The sequence below is a fragment of the Thunnus maccoyii genome, chromosome 17 (assembly GCF_910596095.1).
Source record: "Thunnus maccoyii chromosome 17, fThuMac1.1, whole genome shotgun sequence".
NCBI lineage: Eukaryota > Metazoa > Chordata > Actinopteri > Scombriformes > Scombridae > Thunnus > Thunnus maccoyii.
This window is the reverse complement of record NC_056549.1, coordinates 3,875,578-3,900,577: the sequence shown is the minus strand read 5'-3', so window position 1 is coordinate 3,900,577 and position 25,000 is coordinate 3,875,578. Positions and strand designations below refer to the sequence as shown.

Here is a 25,000-nt window from a genome sequence, read left to right as displayed (position 1 = left end):
TCACTGCTTGAAATTCTGTTGGGTGCTCAGCTGATGGCGAACTGAACATAATAAAATGTTCTGCCTTTTAAGTCAATTCATTTTTGTATTCTGAATCCAATTTTGGATGAATTCTGCAACTATGGTACCGTGTTTCATTCAATGTTTCATTCCTAACTATTCAGAATTAATGGTTTCTTAAGCAATGACAGCTAAGGCTCGTAGGTGCTGTAGTATTTTTAGCCCACCACCACACCAATATTTGAAACTGATGTCCATGATATAAACCTATAGTATCATTAAATAATGCAGGAGACAACAGTGTCTCTGTGTTGAGGGACTTTGTGAATATTATTAAAGGAAAACTTTAAAGCAGGGAAAAATATTTCCAGAAACAATGAATGTGAGCAAAGTTTACAGCCGAGTTTCAAAACATCAGCAGTGGCTTCCGGGTGGTACATTTTACAAATATTTCTAATATCCGCCTGATATAAGATTGTATTTGAGGGAAAAAAAATCCTCATAATACCACTGAGATCCAACATGATGCCAATAAACACCTTTAGGGTCTTCACAAGAAACTAATATCTAAAAGGTGTTAAGACCTTGTCAAAACCTGTATATTACAGTTTCCTGACACTGAGAACAGGTTCATGAACTCATCATGAAGGGGCTTCTTCATAAAGCGGGAACCCTCTGGGGTTACTCTCTGTCATCAAATGATGCCCCGAAGGCGCCTCAGAGCCATTTTTATTTCAGAGTGTCGACGGAGGAAAGTGTTTTCTTACCTCCACGGAGATCAGCAGAGGCCGCCACGTAGGCAAATGTGTCCATGTTGATGATGTCGATGACGGGGCTGACCACACGGGTCGGGTCCTGGGCACACACGAAAACACAGACACACGTTCATGTTGGGTTAGAGCTGTAAAGCAAATAAAAAAAGAAAAGGACAACATCCTGGAAAGAGAAATAAAGGAGGAGATTTAAAAAAAAGAGAAAATGACGTGAGAGTGAACGTGTGGGTAGATCATCAAATTCCTCTGCAATAAATGAGATTTTCAGTCCAGTGTGTGTGCACGTGTGTGTGAAAGAGACTGTACATTCCAAGGTCGTTATATTACACCACATTAAAAGGAGTTTCAGTCATTCAGCACCAATCATGCACACGGCACATTTAGTGAGGTGAGAGTGACCTCTACCTCTGTTCACTTCCATTCAATTCCATTTTATTCACTTTAATGCCATTAATGTCCGACTGTTAAGTCATATGAAAATAAGATGTACTGAAAACTCCTTCTAAATGAAAGGAGGATTCACCATGAATGAGCAGAAAAAATGAATAATACAGTGGATAGAGAGATTTAATGCACATAAAAATTTACATTGACATGTTTCAACTGAATGTCACGGCCACAGAGCATGTAAACCAGCTGCAAACCTGTATTTAATATGCTTGTAAAACATGAAATAATGTTGCAGAACAACTCCGAAGTATTTTATAAATGTGACTGATAAAGACCGAAACGCGACACAGATGGATCTTGTGGACATTAAGAGTTACATACAAAAGGAACCTGCGTGATCACTATGGCTGGAGGTTTAGTTTAGGCTAACATAGTGTAATGTAACATTTTTAAGTCAAATATCTCAGCACCTTGGATAAATCAATCAATTAGTTAAGGATTGGGAATATTAGATTGCATGAGGTACTGTTATATTCTCTCTCATCAGTCTAAAGTTTGATGTGCTACTATGTTCCTGTTGGTGTTATTCAGCTAACATTTTCTGGGTTACTCCTCTTTGCAGATGATGCACTTTTCTCATGCAACAAACAAGTTGTTAACTGCTCTTCAGTTTATATCATGTGACCTTCAGTGTTGCCAATGATTACTCTAGAACAATAGAAACATTTTGAATGACTCAACAAAAACTCCCCTGCAAATGATCATTTTACATGTCTGCTTCTATACTGGTTAAACAGGTTGATTTGTAGGTTTTAATGGTGTAGGTGTAGTTTTAAACTTTGGACAGAGACTGGCTAGCTGTTTCCCCCTGCCTCCTGACATCCGCGAACTTAATGCACATACATGAGATTCATCTCATTTTACTCTTAGAAAGACATTTAATTCTTATATTATAGCAAAACATGCGAGTATGAATTTAATTCCTCTGCATAAATAACTATTTACAAGACTGAACTCCAACAGTGAGTCCAGGTTTAAGAGGACAATGTGTTAAGTGGCAAACTTTTTAAATGAGTGGATAACTGCACTTTTAAGTAGCTTTAAAAATGATGCTAAATTTCTGTGGCTGGTGGATATGACACATATGCAGTACTGTTGTTTCCTAACACTAAACCAAAGTTCACATATTTATCATGACTTACACATGAGACAAATGAACACAATAACAATGTTCTATTATTTGTTGCTAGTATATCACTCACTCCTGTTTAATCATCCATAAGGTCATAAGACTCTTATGGATTTAGTTTAGTAATTCCACCTTAAACCTCAAACTGAGTCCTAAACCCTTTTAAAAGTGAGAACTGGCAAAATGTCTGCACTTGATTTTCTTCATATCACTACCTTGATGGCACCATTGGCTCTTTCCAAGGATAAAAGTACAACACACACACACACACATGCACACACATAAGCATGCCAGACTTGGACTCCCCGTTAAATCATGGAGTGTCCCTCTATTAGTTTGGTCAAACGGCTGGATGCGTCTTCAGCCAGTGATATTACAGAGCAGGTGGAGCGGTTCTGGACCATTAGCTGCAGGGTCAGTGCAAGGGGACGCCAGGCTGCATCCCTCCACAGAGCTCCAGCCACATTACAAAGCACTGCGTCTGCTTTAATAGCTGTTAGGGTAATGACACTGTGCAGCACTCAGGGTGAAGCATTCGCGACATTACTGTTGTAATTGGATGAGCGTTATTTTCAAATCGCTCGGGAGCTGTTTCTTAATTTCAGCCATTTCCTCTTTTTTTCCACCTAATTTGAACATTTGGAATGAGACCATCTGATGACCCAGCTGAGAGGAAACTGACCCCGAACATCCTGTATCATCATCATCATCCTTCATGAATCTGTCCTGCATCAGAGCTGGATTACTACTACTCATATTTGTTCCTGAATATTCTGCAGTACGATAACAATAGAAGACACAATCTTTTCAGGTTAAACTGATAGTGTAGATAGACGTAACACTGCTGTCTTTTGTTTTGTAAAGACACTGATCAAACACTGCTGCTAACATATAAAAACTGAACCCACCATCCTAATAAAAGAAAATCACAACTTTCACTGCACTTTTGTACCTTTTTATCTTCTGAATATTTTTTTTTTAAAGCTCAGAAAGGCAGCGTCAGTGTTTATTGTAGTTTTGGCTCATGTCTGGCTCACACCTCCTGGGCTAACCTCTATTAGTCTGTTCTCTATTTCAACTCTTTTGGCACTATTTTTTCTCTTTGTTCAGCCCTGCTGGCTTTACTACTCAGGCTAAATATCCCTACTGTATCAGTGTTAAAACAAGAAACATATCATTTACTTAGACAACCAAGACAAGAGTCATCACATACTGGACATACACCAGAAATCACTCACCATTCATCCCATTATTAGCTATTTACTAGGGCTGTAGTCTGCTGGTCTACTGGTTGATTAGTTGGTCGATATGCTCTCGTCCGACTAAATTCTCATTGGTTGAATAATCTCCGTGTTATTTTCATAAGTAGAAAAGTGCTACATCAACAGCTTTCCAGGATTAAACCATTATTTCCTGCGGCGGGAGGGACAGATTAACAAATTACCTGTGAAAACAACGGGGGTGTATTCAAAACACCCCCGTTGTTTTCACAACTTTGAACTCGCCCAACCTAACGGAGACCGCTGGGTCTAACTGTACTCAACGTTTACAGAGAGTTTACTGAATCAGTGTATCTCCTATAATTATTACAAGAATAAAATGCCTTTAATGCCAAAAATAACACCAAATATCCATTCATTCGGAAATCAATAGCGTTTGTGAGTCTCTGTGCAGCGCTGTTCCATTACGTGAGTCAACCTCTGTGTTGTTGCCTGGGAAACTATTGGTAACGTAACTCCGTTAAGGAATACGGCATTGCATAGTATGTTTGTGTAGCGAGCGGGAAAGAGTGAGCGGCGTGGAAGTGACAGTGGATGCTAGCGGGGCAGAAGAAAAGGTTAGTAGTAAGTTGTCAGTCTGGCTGTAAATGTACAGTATAGACTACAGTGTGTCAGTTAATAAATGCTAAAACGTCACATCTGTTGTTTCCCCAAATGCTGGAGAAGTGAAGGCGGTTAGCTCCAAAGTTAGCAACAATGGGTTAGCATAACCTGACGACGCAAAACAGAGAAATAGAGACGCACCCCCCAACCCCTAACTAATCGATTAGTTGACGATTATGTACGATTTCAGTTGACCAAGATTTTCTTTGGTTGACTACAGCCCTATTATTTATTGCGTTTGCTTTTTAATCTTCTCCGATTCTTCAGTCATGGCTAAATTATCCCACAATGCAACATAAACAAAGTATGTCAACCAGTATGTTACCATCGTTTTTGATATGACATGAAAAGTAGACTTATTCATGTACAGAAACAATCATCAGTAGAGAAAAGCAAAAACAGCATAAGAAAGCTGTAGATTTTTTTTATTTTTTTTTACTTTGAATCACCTCTCTGACAATAAAATAAACAAGGTAGTTATCTGCCATGAATGATGAAACAACGGTTGGTTTGTTAACAAGTCTATAGCCACAGAAATGCTGTCAAAGCCTCATGGGAACTGTCAGGAATACTCTGCTGCTAGTGTGATAGTAGCTCAAAATATGGACAGAAAAAAGTATAAAGTTTTAATGAATAATATGAGAAAACACACGCGGCTGTGAAAGCAAGTGGAACTGAAGCTGCTAACCTGGAAGTCGGGCTGAGCTTGAGCTCTCTATATCAAGCAGACAGACAATTACTTTGAGGGGAATAGAACTTCACAGTGGGCTCAAGTTCTGCCTGTGTGTGTGTGTTTACCTGGATCAATAGCTCATACATTTAAATCTAAATATATGACTATAAAGCGAGTGGACAGACAGTGACGGATGGCTCTCTTTCGCACACACACACTGTCAGACCGTGAGTATGAATATGGATGACGTCTGGTAGAGAGGCAGAAACACATCAGGCTCTGTGGTGCTTTTACTTATTGATCGCTGCTCTATAGACGGAGATCAAAGGTCTTTATTATCAGCAAAAACAACTGTTGACTTGATGCATTGGAGAAAAGGCGGACAGGTGAGGAAAGAGAGGAGGAGGTGTGAGGAGAGATGGAGGAAGATGAGAGGAGACAAGGGGAGGTGGAAGGAGGTGGTAAAAAAGAGGAGGTAACAGGATCAAGGAGGTGAGAGAAGATGTGTGGAAGAAAAGGTGTAAAGAGAGCAAAAAAGGAGAGGAATCAAATGAAGAAGATGAGAACAGAAAACAGGAGGTGTAAGGAGAAGGAGAAGATAAATGGAGAGGAGGTATCTACTGTAGAAAGCCAAAGAAAAGGTTAGAAGAAAGAAATAATGAGAAAAAAGAAGTGGAGGACAAGAGGTGAGAGGGCAAATAAGAGAGGAGAGAGAATACAGAGATACATATAAGTGGTATGACAGGGAGGAAGAGGAGAAGATGAAGGATGAGGTGTAAGGAGAGAGACGTGATGAGAAAAGAAGAGAGAGGAAAAAAAACAGGAAGAAGGGAGGTCAGGAGAGAGACGAAGGGGACGGTGATAAAGGGAGACAAGGTGAGAAAAAGGGAGGACAAAGTGACAAGTGGTACAAAAAAGTGACATGAGGAGAGGAGGAAGAGGAGGAGGAGAGGAAGAGGAGGATGAGAGGAGGAGGAGGATGAGAGGAAGAGGAGAGACAAACAGAGGGGAGCCAGTTGTAGAGGAGTGAAGGAGAGAGTGCAGCACTTATTTTTTAATGAGAGGCAATCAGACCGACGGCTATTTTCTCCCATGGTGCTATTTCACCTCGACCACTGTTATCACACACACACACACACACACACACACACACACACACACAGACTTTTGAAGAGCAGTAAAGTGCTCAATATTTTTGAAGTGGCCTTGCTGAAGTTATTGACACTCATGATCTCATTCACACACACTTATACACACACACACACACACACACACACACACACACACACACACACACACACACACACACACACACAGCAGAGCAAAGCGAGCGGATTATGAATCAGGATGTGACGAGTGAAGAGTGAAGCGTTGTGTTTTTGTTCTACCTGTTTGATCCTCTGCAGGAGGGGAGGCAGCCAGTCCTTGTTGACCTCACAGTGGCTGTCCAGGAAGGTGAGGACTCCCGCCCTCGCGGCGTCGGCCCCCCGCACTCTGGATCTGATCAGACCTGACACAGAAACACACGTAGGTCGTTTTTAAGTGCTTGAATACAGCAACCTGTCGTCCATATTTACACACACACACACACACACAGTACAGGGGGTGAATTTTTTTATAACTCACCCGTTTAAATTTTATTAAATCGTAAAGTTATGCATAATGAAGGACATGGCTGCTTTGCCCATTTTTGATTGGCTGGGAGTTTGGCAGAGTCACGCACTGCCAAGATGGCGACAGCCGGAGCGGCTCACTTTGAGCTTCAAAACCGCTCTTCAGAAACCAACGGGTGACGTCACGGTAACTACGTCCATATTTTTATACAGTCTATGGTCCGGTGTCATTAGAAGTGACTGCAGTTACACTTTCTGACCATCTGTCCAGAGTGGCGCTATTGTGCAAAGTTATCACATACATCTTTAGTTAAAATATTTCCCTAACTTGCATTATAACTCTTTTAATAACCTTTTATAAATAAAAAACAAATACAAATAATATTTAAACAAATCTTGTGCAAAGAGACAAACAAATGTAATCATCATATTGTATATACTACTACCATTAATAATAATAATAATAATAATAATAATAATAATATAGAATCGTGCTCTGATAGATGATAATAATATAATAATTTTATCTTAGATTTGTCAGGTTTCCCACTTCAGACAGATAGTCTTGATCCTTGTTTCCCAATGACTGTTGATTTCTCACATGAATCCATACGTTCAGACACACTTTAACTTCCATACATGCTGCATCCATACAGTACAGACACTCGGATTCGGCTGATATTGAACATAAAGCCTCGGAGCCGTCAGAGCTACTCTGCTAAATTGAAATCCTCCACTTTGTCTGCTGAAATTGATTCTTTTCAGGGCGGCGGATCGGATAAGACAGTATATATATATTCAACTTTCAATGCGCGTGAGCTGTGACTATCAGTTACACACATACAAACACACACCACTCCCACCTTCACACAAACACACTTTCAGTCAAGCAGCCTCACAGCAGCAGCAGGAAGACAGAATATTTTTAGGGCATGAGGTGGGAATAGAACCCTTAACCTTGGGCAGGGTTAGTGCCTTGCTCTGCCTATTGACATCCTCTCTCCCAGTCAGTCAGCGAAAGGAGAAAATCGATGCGGGGCTCTTAGAGGCCCTGTCAGACATGGACACAACCTTTTAACAGGCCCATCACACTCTGCATGTGTGTGTGTGTGTGTGTGTGTCAGATTTTCAAAGGAAAGAGAGAAAGTGAGTGAAGGTTAGTGTTTGGGAGAGAAAATGTGTGTCGGCTGATTGTTGTGTTTTAGAAAGACAGAGAAACAGAGTGTGTGTGTGTGTGTGTGTGTGTGTGTGTGTGTGTGTGTGTAAATGAGCCTGTTAGGGAGGCCTCCCTGATGGAGGCCAGTGTTCTCTTCTATTTGTACTAAATGGTCTAATCAATACTCCCTGACATGGAGACATAGTGTGTGTGTGTGCTCTTTTGAATAAGTGTGTATTCATGTGCAAGGCTGAGTGCACAACGCTGCATCTGTGTGTGGGTGTGTGTGTGCGTTATTGTGCGCGGTGGGTCCATTTGTGCGTGTGTGTGTCGGTGACATTGTACCAGGGGCCGTGAAGTTTCACGCGGCGCTGTTAGGCTGCAGCTCAGCCAATTAAAAATCCCATTTCATCCTCAATAAGGCTTTATTTTCTGGATGGATGGACACACGCGCACATACTGGACTCACATAAGCAGCCGCACAGACACACACACACACACACACACACACACACGTGCACACTCACAGAACTGGACACCCATTTACTTTGAAACACACTCAATCACACACACACACACAAACACAGTGCGGAACAGGCTGACTTTGTGCAGAAGAGAATGTTAATCTTAACTCTCTTCACTTATCACATCTGCGTGTGTGTGTGTGTGAGTGTGTGTGTGTGTGTGTGTGTGTGTGTGTGTGTGTGTGTGTGGCCGTTGTTGATTCTAATGGAGACTTGGAGTCACACAAAATAAGAAATTAAAATCTAGTCTACTTTTGTGTTGTACAAAAAACTCATAGCGTCAAAGCTCTGATGGAAGTGACACATTTAGCAATTTATTAGCGTTAGCATTCCTGACAAACAACATACAGGTCAGTCTACAATTGAATTGAATTGAACAGAGACAGACTAAAGGAAAAACGAGACGGTCTGGAGTTCCTGGTGAAACACGCTCACAAGCACATTTCCTGCTTGTAGCTAATAAACACGGCATTGGATGGATGAGACAAGGCAATGATTTGCTTGCAATCAATTTGGATGCAAGCTTTAGAATCAGGTTTATGTTAAGCTAAAGGTCAATTCATGACAGTTACGAGCTTGCACGCGGACATCCCGATGCTTCTATACGTACGTCAATAAGGGAAGAAGAGCACGAGGAAGAGCTCCTTTGTTTGTTGCTTTTCCAGCACAGCGGCTGCACTAGTAGGGCGTACAGTTCGAGCGGTCGAATTTGGGGCCCTCGTAGACATGAGCAGGTGGCCTTACAAGACTAGGAAATGCACAATGTCAGCGAGGGTGTGTGGGTGTGTGCATGTGTCACCGCTGAAGACATACAGTCTCTGCCTGGTGTATTTTTATGGGCATTAAAAAGACAATCAAGTCAGAGGGCCTGAAGCCATAAACTATTAACAAGCCAAACTGATGAACCCTGTGTGTGTGTGTGTGTGTGTGTGTGTGTGTGTGTGTGTGTGTGATCAGCATGACTGTGCTATAATGAAATCCTTCAGTGACAGCATGTAGGACAAGTGTTCCTGTTGTTAAAGAGAGAGAGAGAGAGAGGTGAGTGAGAGAGGAAGACTATAAAAGACAAGAAACAGAGTGAACTAGAAAGATAAAACCTAAAATATGAGGAAAGAAAAAGAAAGTGCGAGACATGCAGAGAGGAAGGAAGAAACTTGCAGAAAAAAAAAAGAACAAAGAGATGTTAGAGGAGCAAGACTCATATTTTCAGACTTTTCTATGCAGCGATGACACTGTTCTCATCTCGCTGACAACAAGAACATTAGAAGTGGTTTCTGAGTGTTTTCTGCGTTACTTTGCCCCCCGGTGAGAACGATGTGATTTGAACTCTGGTGGCACCGAATAACAACGATGAGACGTCTGAAAATGTTTCAGTCTTTCTATTCCCTCTTTTCTAGTTAGTTCAGAGTGAGAAAGTTAATCTGAACCATCCAGAGAAGATGACGCTGAGGAGGAAGGGTCATTGTGAAGGCAACTAGATGTTCACAGCTGCATCTTTGAGTTATTGACTAGAATGGCTTCTGTGTTTCGGATGGATTGGAAGGGAAGGGACTTTATCTGTCTTGTTTTTTGTCATTTTTGTCATTTCTTTGACTTTATGGTCTGAATGATGTCTTGTTCATCTTATTCCCAGTACTTGATTCTTTACTGTATTTGCCCATTAGCTTCCAAAAAGTGTTTTCTAGTCTTCTCAGGGTCCACTTCACTATTTACATGTATTTTTTGCATAGACTGTATAAAAATATGGACGTAGTTATCGTGACGTCACCCGTTGGTTTCTGAAGAGCGGTTTTGAAGCTCAAAGTGAGCCGCTCCAGCCGTCGCCATCTTGGCAGTGCGTGACGCTGCCTAACTCCCAGCCAATCAAAAATGGGCAAAGAGGCGGGCCGAATGGCTGAAACAAGCCACCTAGCGGCTGGCGGACCTGTCACTCAAAGCAGCTTCATTATGCATAACTTTACGGCTTAATAAAATTTAAACGGATGAGTTATAAAAAAATTCACCCCCCGTACAGTTGTCATGAAAGAGGAAATTAGCTACAGAGACCGTTTTTTGGGTGTTTTAAAAGGTGTTTTACTTTGTTAAGAGTTTTACTTTGGGTAAATGGTGGACTGTTGTTCACAGAGAGACTGTTGACATTTTTATGACTTTATACACATCAGTTGTTTGTTCTGTCCCTGTCAGTCAGGTGACAGTAACTTAACTTCCTCAGCAAGCAGATTTTCACTTTAATTGAATCCAGTGTCGACTGATTGTTAATACACATCTCCACATCGGAGGTCGTCTACCTGAATCAAAACAAATTGACCTTTTTTTGATTGTAAAACTCTTTAAATGTTTAAACCTGAAGTTTTCAAGGATTTATTACATTGTTTGACTCCCAGACTTCTTGCATAATAGGGTGTTTTATTTTAATAACCACACATTAGCTGCAACTAACGATTATTTTCATTATCAACTAATTTGCAGATTATTTCCTCTATTAATTGTTCAGTCTATTATTTGTCAGAAAATAATGAAAAACACCTGTTATTACTTCCCAGAGCTCATACAGATTTTATATCCAGATGTCTTGTTTTGTTTGACCAACCGTCCAGAATCTAAAGATATTCAGTTTACTATCATATATGACAAAGAAAAGCAGCAAATCTTCACATTTGAGAAGCAAAAGAATTTTTCTGTTGATCAACTAATCAATTAATGGACTAATTGTTGCAGCTCGAAATGACAGAAAAGACCATTTAAACACCATTTTCACCTGCAGCATCTGCACATACGGATCATCTACAGCGGAATTAGAAAAGCTTCTCTAAACCTTTAAATACTCCAAAATGCTCATGACCCCGTCACATTGTCAGACTGTCATGTTAATTTGTGTATTGCAATCATTTGCATTCTATATTTAAGAGCATGGAGGCAGCTCCAAATGGATTATATGAAAAAATGATAAGCATAGCCATGATGCATGACTGTATTAACCATTAAAATGAGGAGCAACATCCATATTTAGTGTGACTGAGGCATTAACTCTCTACTGGTTGTCATTTATGATTTTGCCAAGTTATTTATAAATGATGATGTTTTTTTTTTAGCATTTTACAAAGATAGTAGTTATATTTTGCAGTTTTCTTATACTTGGTTTAGGCTGATGGAAAACATTTTCTTGTCTGTAACATTTTATTATGACAGTCTGACAGTATGACTCTCTTGCTGCCTCTATGGGCTCTATTTCAGTAGCACTTCCTGTCACTTCAATTCACTTCAAGTCATTTCCATATGTAGCTAAAGAAGAGATGACAAGAAGAAGAAAGAAGAAGGAAATGTTTAGGAGCTGAAAAGGCCATGTGACGACTCTCTCTGAACAGACTGAGGGTACGTCTCAAGTCTCTTAATTTATGTCTCCTCGCTCCTCGCCTGAACAGGAAGTTGTTCCTGATGCGCCATTTTGACAGCCGTCCCAAGTCTTTTATTTTGCTCGGAGGAGCGAGGAAACATCAGAGCGGCCTTCACGGAAGTCTTTTACCGGCCGATATGCCCCCTTATTGGATATCAGTTATTGATTGGACGCTGCAGCTGATCAGACTGATCTGATGCATCACTGCAGTTTCATACCGAAGCAGAGACAGATTACAGATTAAATTTAAGTGTATCGTTCGCCAAGTTTTATGTTTTATTTGTTTTCTGGTTCATCTTATAGTTAAAAATCTGTTAATTGTTGGTCTGATCAACAAAAGAACCATAAACAACTTTCTTCATTTCTTAGAAAGATTTTTTTTCATGATGTTATTTCCTCCATTAAACTGTTTCTTGCTGACAGACAGACTCTTCCTGACTTTAATTTTATCCATAATAACAGTTAAACACATTTATATTTTCAGTCATTTATCGTCATTTCCATTCAGTCACATGTGAGGCTGAAAATTCCTGAGCGTCGGGTTTGATATGAGTTACATCATTTCCATTTGCCCTGAAACATTTAGCCAAATACATATTTTCCAGTGTTCAGAAGACACCCTGATCATATTCTGGGTTATTGAATGATGAATTCACGGTCAGGGTTATCAAAAAATACAGATGCAAATAATCAATAAATAGGATAAACGCATTCGGTGAGTAGAAATGGTTCCTGTGCGTCTGAGCAGGACACAGTATAAATGTGTTTGTTAAACAGGTAACAGGCTGCAGAGAGGAAACAGCTGCTCTAGCGGTGATAACTGTGAACCTTTATTAGTATTAACACAGTGCACATGTGTGCAGACACAAACTCCATCAGAAGTTTCTACAGCTGTTAAAGCCGACAGCTGATCCAGCGGTGATCAGCTGTCACCGTCATCAGAAACGGACGTCGCTTCACATGACGCTTCAGAGGAGAGGACGTCTCAGCTCAGCTCACCTGGACCGCCCAGCTTCCATATAAGATGGAGGCAGTCAGTGATTTGCCCTCTCTCCCCTCTGGCTTCCACTATGTTGGTTTTTTGGTTGCGTTTAGTTTCATTTATCTTTAAGTTATGTACAATAAATCTATTTTTAGTTATAACTCATGTGTGGTCTCCCCTCCTTTGTTCAGCTTTTTGGGGGCTCGTCCAGGACTTGAACCTGGGACCTCTCACCATAAGGTTTTTTTTTATTCTATACAGTAAACACACATGCAAAAACAACATACTGCATGCAGCCACACACAAACACATACAAAAATAAGTTTTATGAAGACAATTAAACATGCAAATGTACACACAGACATGTTGAAAATATATAAAGTCTTTTATAAACACAACAACCGACCGTGCTGACATACCTTCTCTCCTGTTGTTGCGAAGACATTTGACTTTGGGCAGTTTGGTCAGAAGCTGGCAGTCGCTTTCTGAGAAAAAAAAAAAAAACACAGAGCATAAATGAAATAAGAATATAAAAGAAGAACAGAAAAGAATATAATATTGTGTGCTGTGTAATTTATCTGGATAATTTCTCAGAAACTCTGCAGGGAAATTAGCAGCTCATTGAAAAGCTCTGCAGCAGTGAGAGAGCAATTCAAAGCTTTCAGTTTGACAACTCAGACACGTTTAGTTGCTGTTCAGCCAACTGGCTGCTCCCTGCGGAATTTTTGAGTTGTATTAAAGTATTATTTTAAATATAACTGTCTGCTGTAATACTTGTTAAAAAAAAATACTCTAGTGGAAAGTGTCAAACTGAAAAGAAGAAAAGGAGAGAAAAACAACCGCTGGGATATGAGTCATTTATCAAGGTGAAATTAATATTTAATGCATGTTTGAGAACAATTGCATTGTTAAATATTGCCTCTTCTTATAATATCAAGATCAGATTCAAAACAATAACCTTATTTAATAGTACAACCATGAATCGAAATGACAAAAGAACAAGAGATTTAAACCTTTTTTACGCTTTATATCTTATAGAGATATCATGAAATACCATGATATCAGAGATGTCATATTATCATCTGATAATTAAACATACTGTAATATTGTAATATTATTATATCATCTTGTTGTCATAAGTTGTATGATAATGTGATGATGTGATCAGTAAAGTTCTATTATATTCTCTATTTTAAGTGTAGACACGAGCCCCTTTCACATATGCACTGCAACTCTGAAGTTATCTGGACATTACTGGAGGATGTATGTGAGAACGCAAACGTCTGAATCAGTTGGACATTAACCTCTTAACGTCCACCAGGTCGGTAGTGGTAGCATCACACAGTAATGAGTCAAAGCAATTGGCACAATTTGGCCAATTGGAGATAACTGGAGAGGTTCAGGGACACCAGTGCTCCCATAAGGTTCGGCCTGGCGATCTGGAATTTTATACAGGTTGACAAGATGTAGAAGGTTTATGGTGTTCTGCATAGTTGTGGCATAAAGCATGTCCTAATTATTGTTATTCAAATATGACTCATTATAAACGAGGACCAAAAACACTTTTGAGCCTTATTTGAACTGATGTAGTTTTGTTTGTGTTTTAGCCACATGCTAAACAAACACATTTCCATAAACTAGAAGATGTCAAATGAAGCCTAATACATGCATCATGGCCTTACAGTTCTTCTGTTATAAGCTTTTCCATTTGAGTGTCCCAAATAGGTGAAAATTCTATAAAAAGGGTGGATGTTAAAGGGTTAAACAGACTTTACCCTGCCAGCTCTCTAGTGCAAAGCCTGTGTTATGTCCGACTGAGCCCATGTGTGAATACAGTAGAATTCACAGTGAGCGAGTGGGCGTGTTGATGATGTTTCTATTATGTGACTGGCATAAAACCTCCAAGGGTGAGGAAGGTCATTTACATGAAAATGTCTAACTGGAGAGACGAGATTTGGGAACTTCTGTCGGTAGGGACCAACACCATAATCATCAGACAAATTCAAGGAACAGCAAGAGACTCTGCTGTTCATGACCAAATTATGATCCGGCTATGTGACCACGCATACTTCTTGCATCATGTCCTGCCTCCTGCTCGCTCTACCAAGGCGCCTCCTCGCCTAAACCAAACAGAGCATTTCCAGTAGGTGAGAACGGGTCTGATGGATAATCTCCTGCTGTGTGCCACATGTATGAAAGGGCAACTGATTCTCCAGACATCTTCCAGAGTTTATATGAGAATATACCGTATTTCTTATTATCTTATTCTTTTTTTATCACTTTTTATTCTTACTGACATCAACAGGAAGATACTGTAAGTGGCGTTTAGAAAACTGCAAGTATGTGAACTGCGAGTTGAGCTGCTATGAAAAGAACAAATATGAAAAAAAAAAAAAACATTCAGTCATACTGTCAAAGTTTAGTGGCCCTGAATGACTTAAAAACCTCCATCAGAGCCCTTTGACCCAGAATGGACGCCTGGTCGCTCTCGTCTCCACTGAACTCCTCTTTTCAAGTGGCAAACTGCAAACTCTTTGTGAAAAAAATACAAGAAAATACTTTGACTCAGATGGAGGAGAGGAGGAAGTGTTCTGACACGCTATGAGGGTTAATTCTTTAAAAAGTATACTTTTGACCAGAGAGTCAAAAACTGCAATTTTCTCACAAGACAGAAAGTTACAGAGAGTTTTACTCACTATGACTAACACAATGATTCCCAAACAGAAGCACATGAACTGTAAACCACGGGTCACTTCTGCAGCTGCCAGAGACGACGCTGAAAGAACTATGAAGTCCAGACAGGAAGTATTTGGACAGTTACACATTATTGTTCTCCAGGCTCTTCAACACATTCAGTGTGAAGTAAAATAATAGATACTACATCAGAGTCTAAGCTTTATTTGTGTATCTTTGCGTCAATATAGAAAATTTTTTTGTGGGAGATAAAGCGCTTTTAACACATAGTGACCAAAGTTTAGGGAGAGTCTGAAGAACAAAAACATGTAACTGTCCAAATAAGAAGAAATAACAAAAATGTATCTTCGGGTCGAGTTCAGTCAGGTCGGGTCTGAATGGTGGGTGAATGGAGCAGGTGGACCCAAATGCAGAGACGGCAGGCAGGTTGGATACGATGCTGAATATTTAATGAAAGAACTCAAAAATCACAAGAGACACTAGGAACAGGAACAAAGACCATAAACACAGGAAACATACACAGTACGAAGGCAGAATGAAAGCTGAAAACTGGACTATAAATACACAGGGATTGCAAATTAAACACAGATGAGACACATGAAATAATCCAACACAGGAAGTAAAGTAACCAGACACAAGGAGGAAATATTTCAAAATAAAACAGGAACTAAAGTAAACAAACAAGTGACACAAAAAACACAGGAGGAGCACACACAAGGGGAAACAAAGAAAACCAAAACCAGGAAACACAAATGAAAGAGTCCCTCAAAAAGTCCAACTAAAAACAGAAAAAGTCTGAGGGCATCAGAAGGATAACAACAAAAACTAAGGAAGTGAAAAGAACAAAAACACAAAGAGTCCAAAAAAACAGAAAAAGTCCCGGTAGGACTTGACAGTCAGGTTCAGGTCTCGGTCTAATTCACCATCACAATAACCAATAAACTTCCAGCTATGACTGAACAGGACACGCTAACACCAGCCTGTCAGTGATCACATGACTGAAACATTATAAACCGCCTCTTGATTCCTCACAGTTTATTATTCTCATCTTCCTTCTTCTTGTTGCTGTTTTCCTTGTTTTTAACATAAATCCTTATTGTCTGAATTGTCATGTATTGTACCAGCACTTTTAATGTCTTTTTGTTGTTTTTATTGTGTTTATGTTTTCATGGTTTCATGTTTTTATGCTGCTTTGCTGCATAACTGAAACGAAAGTGTGTGAGTGAAAGCAAAAAATGTTGGATAAATGGTTGAAATGTCCAACGTCTGCCAGTCCAACCAGTACAAATACAAACCTGATGAAAATAGAGACCAAGCCTAAACAAGCAAAAACACATTTATATAATTAATAGTGTTAAACGAATTAAAAGTCAGTGAACAAACACATATGAATGGTGTAGTTGATCTGAAAGGTTTTAACAACTATTTCCTTCATGACAACAGAATAATACTAATGAACAGTCTTTCTGGTCAATTACTGGATGTGAAGCAGGATGTCAGTCGGGTAAAAAAAAAAAAAAAAAAAATTCACGCTAAGTAAAACATCCAAAAATAAATAACTGCAAGAAATTAGGATGATAGCCAAAGGCGAGATATGCTACGTGGTATTAAATGAAACACTGCTGTGTGGGAGGAAAGAAAATGAAGTTCTTGAGTTTTTTCAGCCTTTACACGTTCAGTTGACTTGTTTCAACTGTACATATTGTGTACCAATAATATAGTTAACATTGTTTATTATGTTGTAGCTCATTTGTACATATTTTATCTTTTATTTGCATATCAGTCTGCGCTGATGATTGCATCTCTCTGCTGCTGCCTCATCTGTTTTGATCATTTCTTCGTAGTCCAAATCTGGCACTGTTTAACCTTCCTCACTCGGATATTCACTTCTGTACAGAAGAGAAGGGCACCATCTGTCCTGATTGGCTGTCAGGTTGTTGACTGAGCAGATGTCTTTGATAATAGCATGTTGGAGAGATTGTCAGCAGGTAGTATCGAGCCACAATTTCTCCAAAGTTGTTGTTTTTTTTCTCCTCTCTCTCTGCTTTATTTCTAGTTTATGCTCGCGTCTGTTTCACCGACTACAAACCGGAGCCCTCAGTGCAGGCGGCGGACAGAACTGAGTAGCTGTGTGGTGAGAGGATAGAAGAGGAGCCAAGAGGAAAAAAAAAAAAAAAAACAGGAGCATTTTCCTCTTCTTGAGTATGCAGCACATGCCCCGGAGGCTTCGACTGCTGTTATGGGAGCAAACTTGAAATTCTGTATTTACTGAAAGCTGTTGGCTTTCACATCATGGATCTACTTTCTACAAGGTTTCATGTAAAATTTTGCAAGTAAAATTTAAGACTTTTTAAATACGAGATAGAATATAATTTATTTAAAACCTGTTACATGATGATACCCGCCACTGTATTCAAGTATGATGCAAAACCAGAAGAATTATTTATCACATTTTTCAGTACTTCCCAGGAGTATGTAACAATAATTCCAAATGATATAATCAATTTATTTAACTTGACCTGGACCCAGATAAGCATCAGAAAATGATCGATGAATTAACCGATTAAAAATCATTTGTTCATTTAAACCTGCAGAACTTTTACATATAAATGAACGTCTGTTACATTCAAGTCCTTAACAAACAAGTTCACACAATACTGATTAAGCCTTTCAGCTCCAAGTAATTCTCTCTGTATTTCACGGTATACAGAGTTTTAAATCTTATGTCAGGCAGGGACTTCTAAGGATGTGCAGAGATCTCAGTATTTGTATTTGTATCTGTATTTGTTGAGGCAGCAAAATTATTTGTATCTGTATTTGTATTCGAATAAAAGTGGAAAGAGGCTTAAAAATCCTGTTTTTGTTTTTATGACACTTTTAATTTTAGAAAATTAAATGTTACAATAAGTGTTCATGAATAAACTACCTTATGAAGGAGGTCTGCACACCGGGTCTCAAACTGGAGTCTCCCAGATCATAGACGACCGCGCTGACTACTGAGCTAAAACTTTACTCATCGCCTCACTGCAGGCAGACCTCTACCTATTTATACACCTATAACACAGAGACAGCACAGCGTGTAATGTGTAGGGAGGAACTTCAAAGGTGATTATTGCTTTGCACTTTTCGTTTATTGTCTATTTTTTACAACCTGACTTTGTGGAAAGGAGAAGAGGAACAACAGGTTATGGAGAGTCTCTTGGGAGCACTTTGCTTGTGTCAGAAGCTCAGCTTTATCTCTGGGGAACACCCCCAACAAATTATTTTTAAAATATTTGTATGAAACAAATATTCGTATAAAACCCACTATTTGTGCTTTGCCGAATAATGTATTTGTATTTGGGCACACCCCTACTATCTTCCCTCTGCTCACTCGAATGGGGATGAAATAATTTAATCGTGCGGCTCTTCTAGACTTTCTGAATGTTATCGGACAGAATGGATCAAATTCTGATAGTGAAACGAGTCATTTTGTGGACGTTGTGTGACGCTCAAAACAATTTATCCACCGTTTTACATCTGCAACAGTAGTGACGGAGTAGGCTACAGCCAAGCCCTCAGTGTTTTTGTAATTATTCTCACTGCCAGAAGGGGGAGACAAAAGTCCTGCACTCCAGAATTAAGTTTATTTCAGTTTTTGATCAACTTGCCCATCATGACTGGATGAGCTTCTTAGCTCCATTAGCCAGCAGTAGTGACAGTGTTTGCTGCAGATCAGATGGCGCCAACTGAAACTCCAAAATAAGGATTAAACAAACTGCAAAAAACTGCAAACAAACCTGCTTTTATTTTATAGGTATGTATGTATATGTATCAGATAATTTATGACTAACATTACTGCTAAGCAAGCAAAAGAAAATAGACTTTGGTAAATAAAAAATATGTCTTTTCTATATTTTCTGGGGTCTTTTTTGAGGAAACTAATTTAAGTTTAATTTAAGACTTTTCAAGACCTGCAGATACCCTACAGGAAGTTATGATGTTACCTCCCAGTTCAGGCCTTTTGATTTCAAATATTGCCAATATTACACGCAAACACTTGAGAATCCTACATTAATACATGAATAAACTTTGTGCCAGTAATTCAGATAAAGTTCTAGGAACAACAAGTTCTGTACCTCTGTACACGAAGGCATTTGTTTTGCTTTTTGCATTTGTGTTTTTCTTATCACTGCTGTACTCTCTGGCCATAAAAACCAGTGCAGACATATTGTATTTGATGGTATCAGAGAACAAGAGTGGGAAGAAAAATTGAAACTATGGTCGATCTGAACAATTTCTGTGATTGCTCCTCTTGTAAAAGTGTTCAAGGCTTTTAACTTGCACACAATCTTTAACTGACTGCTCCTGAACAACAGCTTCCACTGATAGACAGTAAACATGTATTTACTCAAGTGCTGCACTCAAGTTCTCAATTATGTTCCACTTTATACTTCTACGTCACCTTTCAGTGCAAACATTATACTTTTATCCCAATGACATTAATTTGACAGGTGTAGTAACTAGTTACTTTGCAGATTTACATAAACAATACAATCATCTTATAAAATATGATGTATTATTGTAGATTTAACCATCCAACATTATAAAAAGGGTAAAATTAGCTCCACCTTGGCCACATAAAACCTTAAAATGCTGCTTACACCTGTATGTGTCTGTAATAAAGATCTATTTTTAAAATGAATATTCTATTTTATATGTATAACACTATATCTCTCTGGAGGGGGTCATTCTGCATAATGAGCACTTCAAATACTTAAGTACATGGCCAGATTAACCCACATGGGGGACCTGAGCTGAAAATGGAAAAATACTGAGATGCCTTTTACCTCCACCGTCTCTCTGTGCACTGTGTGTGTATGCTGTCACGTATACAAATTAAAGATATTTACAGGAATATGCACCATGTGAGCAAGATGTCAGTTTAAATAGTGACGGTATTGAATATAAAGAATATGTGGAAATGTGCTAGTCCATCTCTCAATACTTTCTGTCTCTGTCTCTCAGCCTCAAGCTCACTGCTTCCCAATGAAGACATAAATGTTTAAAAAAGGTTTCAGAATATAAAGATATTCTGAGGTTACCTTCACTTACTCAAACAGGAGTAAATAGTAGGGGTGTGCCTGAATACAAATACATTATTCAGCAAAGCACAAATAGTGGGTTTATTTGTTTCATACAAATATTTTTAAAAATATTTGTTAGTTAGAGGTCTGTCTACAAAGAGGTGAGGTAAGGTAGTTTATTCATAAACACTTATTGTAACACTTTAATTCACTAAAATTAAAAGCTTAATAAAAGCAAAAACAGGATTTGTAAGCGTCTTTCCACTTTTATTCAAATACAGATACAAATAATTTTGCTGCCTCAACAAATACAGATACAAATACTGGACTCTCTGCACATCTCTAGTAAATAGTAAATGGATTGCATTTATAAAGTGCCTTTCTAGTCTTTCGACCACTCAAAGCGCTTTATGCAAAACATGTCAACATTCACCCATCGCCATGCAAGATGCAAAGCTGCTCATCACGAGGCGTTTCTAAAGCACATTCACACACACACACACCGCCGGCGCAGCCTTCAGCAGCAATCTGAGGTCCAGTATCTTGCCCTGAGGATGCTTCGACATGCAGACTGCAGGATCTAACGGCTGATTAGCGGTCGACCTGCTCTCCCTCCCGAGCCACAGACGCCTCCCAAGTAAATAATATAAGTAAACAATGTTTATCTATGTGTATTAATCCACATTTCTGTGTCTTCTAGTGAGTATTTATGGCAGCAGGACAGTTTGTGTGTGTGTGTGTGATTGACTCAAAATAAAATACAATGTTTATTGTAATGAGAAAGCATGTCAGTCAACAGTGTGGCTTGTTGATGTGTTTTTAATAGTTTTTAGGCAACAATGGAAGCACAAAAGAATAAGATTTATCAGGCGTTTGGACACACAGATATTTGTTAGTAGGATGAATTTATTTGAGGGTTTTGTTGTTTTTTATTGGTTTTTCTGACAATAAGAACAAATATAGCCTCATTTTAAATAATCTAAATACTGCCAGTTTCATTGTTTGAAGGTAAATATGTGATATTTTCTGTCTATTTCACCTGGACTTTGTGTTTCTGTGGAGGCAGAGCGGACACAGCTGCAGGTGAGACTCTGTTCATCCAGCTCATCGGTCTCCTCTTTGACCCAGAATGGAGGTTTTCTTTTCACCTCCACTGTAATCCTGTAACTGTGCACCCAGCTGCTGTGGACACATCACACATCTCTCTCTCTGACCTGTTATATAGGTCTCATCTCTGTTATCTCTGACCTGGAAGAGACCTGGAACGTGTGTGTGTGTGTGTGCGTGTGTGTGTGTGTTTGTACGTCCGGCTGCAGCTCACCGTCGTTGCTGAAGTCGTCCACCAGGATGATCTCGTGGATGAGGTGGATCGGAGTCCGGTTTAAAACGCTGGAGAGAAAAGACAAAATAAAATATTAGTCTCGAATATGCACAAACACGAGTGTACGGCAGGGCGATAAACAGAGAGAGAGACAAGTAAATGCCAACCTGCACACACACACACACACACACCCAGGTGCTCATGAATCCATTATGTACGCACTGCACGCCATATGAAACAACATATTGAAAATGTCAGCCCAAATTCCTGTTATGAAAATGTATGACGTGTCGCCTCTAAAAAACTATTTCATTAAAGAGGAAGATTGAAACATAAAAAATTCATAACTTTTACTGGAAGAAAATGAGAAAATGTGTTTTGTTCTGGGTGGGTTTCTGCTCGACTTTATTTCATTATTTCTTCTCTTCAATAACCTCTGTGTTTATCATCCCCTCTGGATAAGGCTGAGGAGGGAGGTATGGAGGGAGGGAAAGGGGGAGGGAGGGAAGGGAAGGGAAGGAAAGGAAAGGAGAGAGAAGGACAGGAAAGGGAAGGAAAGGAAGGGGAAGGGAAGGGAAGGGAAGAAAAGGAAAGGGAAGGAAAGGAGAGGAAAGGAAAGGAAAGGAAAGGAAAGGAAAGGAAAGGAAAGGGAAGAGAAGGAAAGGAAAGGAAAGGAAAGGAAAGGAAAGGGAAGAGAAGGAAAGGAAAGGAAAGGAAAGGAGAGGAAAGGAAAGGGATAAAGGAGGAGGTGAGAAGGAGAAGGACACGAAGAGGGAGGGACGAGAGGAAGAGGTGATGGAGTAAAGACAGATGGAGGATGGGAGGGAAAGAAGAGGGGAGAGAAGGAAGGAAAAAAGAGTGTGAGAGATGAGGTAATGATAGAGGAAAGGGGAGGAAGGAGGGAGAAGAGAGAGAGGATACAGAAGGGTGTGAAAGAGGATGGAAGTGTGAAGAACAAATAAGGAACAAAAGATGGAAGACACAAAAGAAGTAAAAAAAGAAAGGGAAGGGATGAGGGGAGGAAAAAATGTATGAGGTGATGAAGGAGGGAAAAAGAGAAGGAAGGAGAGCGAATGATGAAGGGAAGGGAGGATAAAAAGGTGGAAGAAAAGGGAAGATATGAAGAGCTTGCAGAGGACGGATGGAAGAAAGAAAAGAGGAGATAGAGAGAGTTAACAGGGCTAAAGGGGAAGGATGGAGGAAGAGATGGAGAGAGAAGGAATGAAGATGGAAACAAGAAAGTAAACAAGGGTGTCAATGATGATGGAGAGGATGAAAGTTGGGAGGGAAGGAAAGAAAAGAAAGAATATGGAGGAGAAGGAGAGAAAGAATGAAAAGCGGGAGGAACAGGAGAGAGGGAAGAATGGATGAAATGAAGGAGGAAAGGAGTAAGAAGAGAAAGAGAAAGGGAAGAAGGAAGGAGAAAAAATGGAGAAATGAGGGAAGAAAGAAAACAATTATGCAAGAATGAAGTAAGAAGATAAAATCTGAGAAAGAACAAAGGAAGAAGAAATGAGCAAAAGGAGGAAGAGAAGGATGTTTGTTTACTGAGACGGAACAAAAGAAGTAGCTAGATGGAAAACGATGGATGGAATTAGGAGGAGGTGAAAGAAAAGAAGAAGGGAGCGGGGGAACAGGAGGAGGAATAAGGAGGAGTGGAGGTTGATAATAACGTAGGAGGAGGAGGAGGAGGAGGAGGAGGAGGAGGTGTGGAGCGAAACCTGTGAGTCTCTGAGGCACCGGACCCCATCAGGAGGAGTGATGGATGCAGGGAGGGGAGGAGAGGTGGAGCGAGATGAAAGAGTGAGGGATAATAAAGAAAGAGGAGAAGAGAGAGAGAGAGGAGAGGAGAGAGAGAGATGGCAGGTTAGTAAGGGAGACAAATAACCCTGATTGTAACTCTCTCTCTCTCTCTCTCTCTCTCTCTCTCTCTCTGTGTGTGTGTGTGGAGTCAAGGACCGATCAGGAGAGATGGATGAACGGATTGATGGATGAGATGGAGGGAGGGAGGGAGGGAGGGAGAGAGGGAGGAAAAGAGAAGGAGGAAAGGTGTGGGGGGGTGAGCAAATAAATGGAAGAATGAAGAAGAAAGAAGGGTTGCAGATGAGGTGGTCGAGCAGAAAGACGATAGTTTATTGTTCTCATTAGATCACATTACATCCTCCACTGAATGAATTAATGAACCCGTGTGTTCATTCAATTCAAAAGAGCTTTATTGACACCAGAAACATGTTTACACTGTCGACAACAAAAAACCTACATAAATATACTGTTAAAATATATAAAGATCAATTAAAATAAAATAGAAAAATGTAGATATTACAGTTCAAAAATATAAATACAAGTGAGAACTGAATAAACACTTTTATTTTTTATGAATGTATTTTAAGATATCTGTTCTGTATGTATGTATGCATTTTTATCTGTCTGTCTGTCTGTCTATCATCTACCTATCTATCTATAATATATCTATCTATAATCTATCTATAATCTATCTATCTATCTATCTATCTATCTATAATCTACCTATCTATCTATAATCTATCTATCTATAATCTATCTATAATCTATCTATCTATCTATCTATCTATCTATAATCTACCTATCTATAATCTATCTATCTATAATCTATCTATAATCTATCTATCTATAATCTACCTATCTATCTATAATCTATCTATCTATCTATCTATCTATCTATAATCTACCTATCTATCTATATCTATAATCTATCTATAATCTATCTATCTATAACCTATCTATAATCTACCTGTCTATCATCTATCTATCTATCTATCTATCTATCTATAATCTATCTATCTGTCTATCTATCTATCTATCTATCTATCTATCTATCTATCTATAATCTATCTATCTGTCTATGATCTATCTATCTATAATCTATCTATAACCTATCTGTCTATCTATCTATCTATAATCTACCTATCTATCTATAATCTATCTGTCTATCATCTATCTATAATCTATCTATCTATCTATCTATAATCTATCTATCTGTCTATGATCTATCTATAATCTATCTATCTATCTATCTATCTATCTATCTATCTATCTATCTATAATCTATCTATCTATCTATCTATCTATCTATAATCTATCTATCTGTCTATGATCTATCTATCTATAATCTATCTATAACCTATCTGTCTATCTATCTATCTATAATCTACCTATCTATCTATAATCTATCTGTCTATCATCTATCTATCTATCTATCTATCTATCTATCTATCTATCTATCTATAATCTATCTATCTATCTATCTATCTATCTATCTATCTATCTATCTATCTATAATCTATCTGTCTATCATCTATCTAT

The 25,000-nt window shown here is 39.0% G+C and overlaps 1 protein-coding gene across 3 annotated transcripts in view; it reads right to left on the bottom strand.

Moving 5' to 3' along the window:
• The window catches only part of galnt14 (UDP-N-acetyl-alpha-D-galactosamine:polypeptide N-acetylgalactosaminyltransferase 14 (GalNAc-T14)), a 199,483-nt gene that overhangs the window by 37,663 nt on the left and 136,820 nt on the right, over positions 1–25,000 (bottom strand). For all 3 annotated transcript variants that reach the window (XM_042390137.1, XM_042390138.1, XM_042390140.1), the window contains 4 exons: positions 21,659–21,726; positions 12,997–13,062; positions 6,297–6,418; positions 768–855 (listed from right to left, as the gene is read on the bottom strand). In XM_042390137.1, the coding sequence (XP_042246071.1) occupies positions 768–855; positions 6,297–6,418; positions 12,997–13,062; positions 21,659–21,726 (344 nt within the window). The remainder of the gene's footprint in view (positions 1–767; positions 856–6,296; positions 6,419–12,996; positions 13,063–21,658; positions 21,727–25,000) is intronic.